This window comes from Teleopsis dalmanni, chromosome 2 (assembly GCF_002237135.1).
Source record: "Teleopsis dalmanni isolate 2A chromosome 2, ASM223713v2, whole genome shotgun sequence".
NCBI lineage: Eukaryota > Metazoa > Arthropoda > Insecta > Diptera > Diopsidae > Teleopsis > Teleopsis dalmanni.
In genome coordinates this window covers 244,211,003-244,214,002 of record NC_051847.1, presented here as the reverse complement: position 1 = coordinate 244,214,002, position 3,000 = coordinate 244,211,003, and the positions used below count along the sequence as shown (strand labels likewise).

Genomic DNA, 3,000 nt, shown 5'->3' with positions numbered 1-3,000 from the left:
TATTTACCATTAACTACATGAAATATTGACATTTGTGCTAATTTTTATAGAACTTTTTAAAATTTAAAAAAAGAAAATTTAAAAATTGAAAAGCAAATAGGAAAATTATATAAAAAAATGCATGAATTGGGTGGAAAAATTTTGGCAATATGCAAATTTGCTTCAAAAGCGAAAATTGTGTTGATTTTGAAATAAAATTAAATATTTTCAACTGAACAAAATTGTATATAAAATTTCAATTTGGTTAACGCAAACAGAACACGCCATTTAAGTTGCCAACAAATTTTGACCAATAAATTTGTGGGGGCGGAAGTTCTGTGTCAGTGAAATTTTAACAGTTGCACTTTTGTTGTGGCTTCAACATGCAGCAGCGCAGAATGCATGTCCTGTCCATATATTTTGCACAGATTGACAGTCGGAGAATTAACATTTGCATTTATAAACAAATCCATCTAGTTTGACATATTTTTCACATACCAAATTGTGTAGCATAAATTAATTTTCAACCGGAAAATATGCCACAACTGAGCTAAATGCCAACGATGCTCGCCTCCTTTGTACGAGTACAGTACTTGTCACTGGCAATAGTTGCAGGACTGACTGCTCATTAACTCCTGAATGTGTTAATTAATGTGGTGATGCATCGGTACTTGAAAACGATACAGTTCGAGCAATATTTCAACATATTTAATATATTCGATTCATATTTGTGTTAATTGATGAATGTAACACTTGTCGTCGTTTTGAGTTATCGGCAAAATGGCATCGTAGCATCTAATGTGCACAAATTAAGGTTCAAAATATGCAATTTCAAGTTTTCAAGTTAAAGTATCTCTGTGCCACTTGGCAGTAGTATAATCACCCAAAAACTCTAGGGAATCGAATTTAAACCGACATGTGTTGGAAAGTGTAAAGGATGCATTTTCACAGGATGTAATTACTTACAATCATGCAAGTTTCTTGGGGAATTGAAAGTGAAGTGAAAACCGACGTAGAAAATCGAAGGTATTTAGCAATCCTTACTATGCTAATAGTCAAAATCACTAAATTATTTAAATTTTACGCACTTATAGGTACAACTATAGTGTAGTTATTTCATTGGCAAATTGATTTAAAACTTATTGAAATGAAAATAATTTAAAGAAAAATTTTCAATAATTCTATTGGCTTTTTTTAGTACTAGGAATGTTATGCTTTGAAAAAGTTAAGAGATGTTAACACAATACTGAAAGATATTAGCTTAATTGGCCAAAGAAAGTCTTCCAAAAAGTAAATAGTTTAACCTGATTAATACATTTAATTATTTGATTTTTACATATTCTACTCCAATAGGACATAAGAGAATTGTTTGCATTTCTGTCTGCACTCTCATAATCATAAGGGGGTAATAAGATCCTTTATGGATATATGCATCAGAGTTGTATGCCAAAGTTCAAGGGTAGTTCATCTGATCAATGATCTAGAATTTCTAATTCTGTCCTAAGTTTAAAGCTATAATTGAACATTAATCCTACTTTCAAGATTAATGCTTAATAAGAAATACACTTCAAATGTCGATCAATAAGTCGGTTGTTCGAAAATTTCTTGAAAAACTTCACAGCCAATTTACCACCTCGGTGTTTGTCCTTATAAGACTCAATAATATATATTATAATAAGTCTTTTTATGTCAGCCATAAACTGACATATACACCTGCGGAACCTACATCCTCGGAATTACAATTTTATTTCCCAACAAAGACACCCAAGTATCATGGAGTGGAACTCTTATAAACTTGAAATCGATTTAATCATGAGATAAAACCCATTAAAAAAGATAAGCCAATAGTAACTCATATAAAAGAGCAAAAGATGGCTAGAGAAAAGGGTACTCTGAGTCAGTGCCATCACAGATGGATTTACTCCTACACTACCTATAGTTCATGCTTCTTTCACACTCTCTGACGTCGCAAACTTATTGCTTGCTTTGTGACTTTAGTAAATGTTCACTTAAACGGTTGAAAATTAAACGACTTTCTGCTTTATTGTAAATTTTTTTTTTAAGGTCTTACCGATAAGCAAAAGTGTCACATTTTCGGAGACAAATATCTAATGATAATTGAAAAGCTGCTGACACAACTCAAAAACCTGAATGTTTGGTGCAGTTTATAACACTGGTAGGATCATGAAACAGTACCACTTTAATGACAATTAAAGTATGATCACCAATGTCGCCCTAAGTCGAGAAATCTAAAACAATTTCTAGTATATAGATGAATATTATATATATCTTGTTACGACGGGAAGATGCTACTTATAAGACCTTTGCAAATTCTGCAAATAAAAAATAAAGTAAATATAAGAGACTCAACCGTTTTATATATTGACTGAATTTATTTATTTTTATGTGTTTTATTTGTTTTTAAAAATCATGTATCCTATATATTATTTGAAATGGTAAGGAAAAAACTACGATGTAAAATGATTAAATTTCGTTTAATTACTAAACCATTGCATATAGTTCAAGTAATTAAATATTGATAATTGACTTATTATATTTTGTTTAATATTTATTTTTTTTGTCGAATGTGACGTGTCTTCTGACGAAAAAAAACTAGAAGGGTTCGAATAGTAATAAAAAAGCAACAACAAAAATTTCAATAAACTAATCAAATTTTTATTATTGTTTCTTTATTACTGTTCGAATGCTTCTATATTTTGTTTATTTTTGATATATTATTAAAACTGAATAAATCTGATTCAAAGCAGTATATCTACCTTACAGTTTAATTATTGCTCAAGGAATTAGACAGAAGTTTAATTTAATTTATTTTTATGATGAAGTATTTTCATTTGTCATTTAATTTAATCCTTCTTAATTATTAACACTCAAATTACGAAAATTAATGAATGAATTTTTGATTAAAATATTATATAATGTAAGTAATATTTTAATCCTATTTTCCGATAACAGGACCACTGATAAAGCAGGCCTGTAATTGAAATCTGAAATCCCAAATTC

General features: G+C 29.4%; 1 protein-coding gene across 1 annotated transcript in view; it reads left to right on the top strand.

Moving 5' to 3' along the window:
• The window catches only part of LOC119677229 (protein suppressor of hairy wing-like), a 2,875-nt gene extending 2,579 nt beyond the window's left edge, over positions 1 to 296 (top strand). The window contains exon 5 of the mRNA XM_038088500.1: positions 258 to 296. Coding sequence (XP_037944428.1) covers positions 258 to 296 — 39 coding nt within the window. The remainder of the gene's footprint in view (positions 1 to 257) is intronic.
• Positions 297 to 3,000: the final 2,704 nt, after the last annotated feature.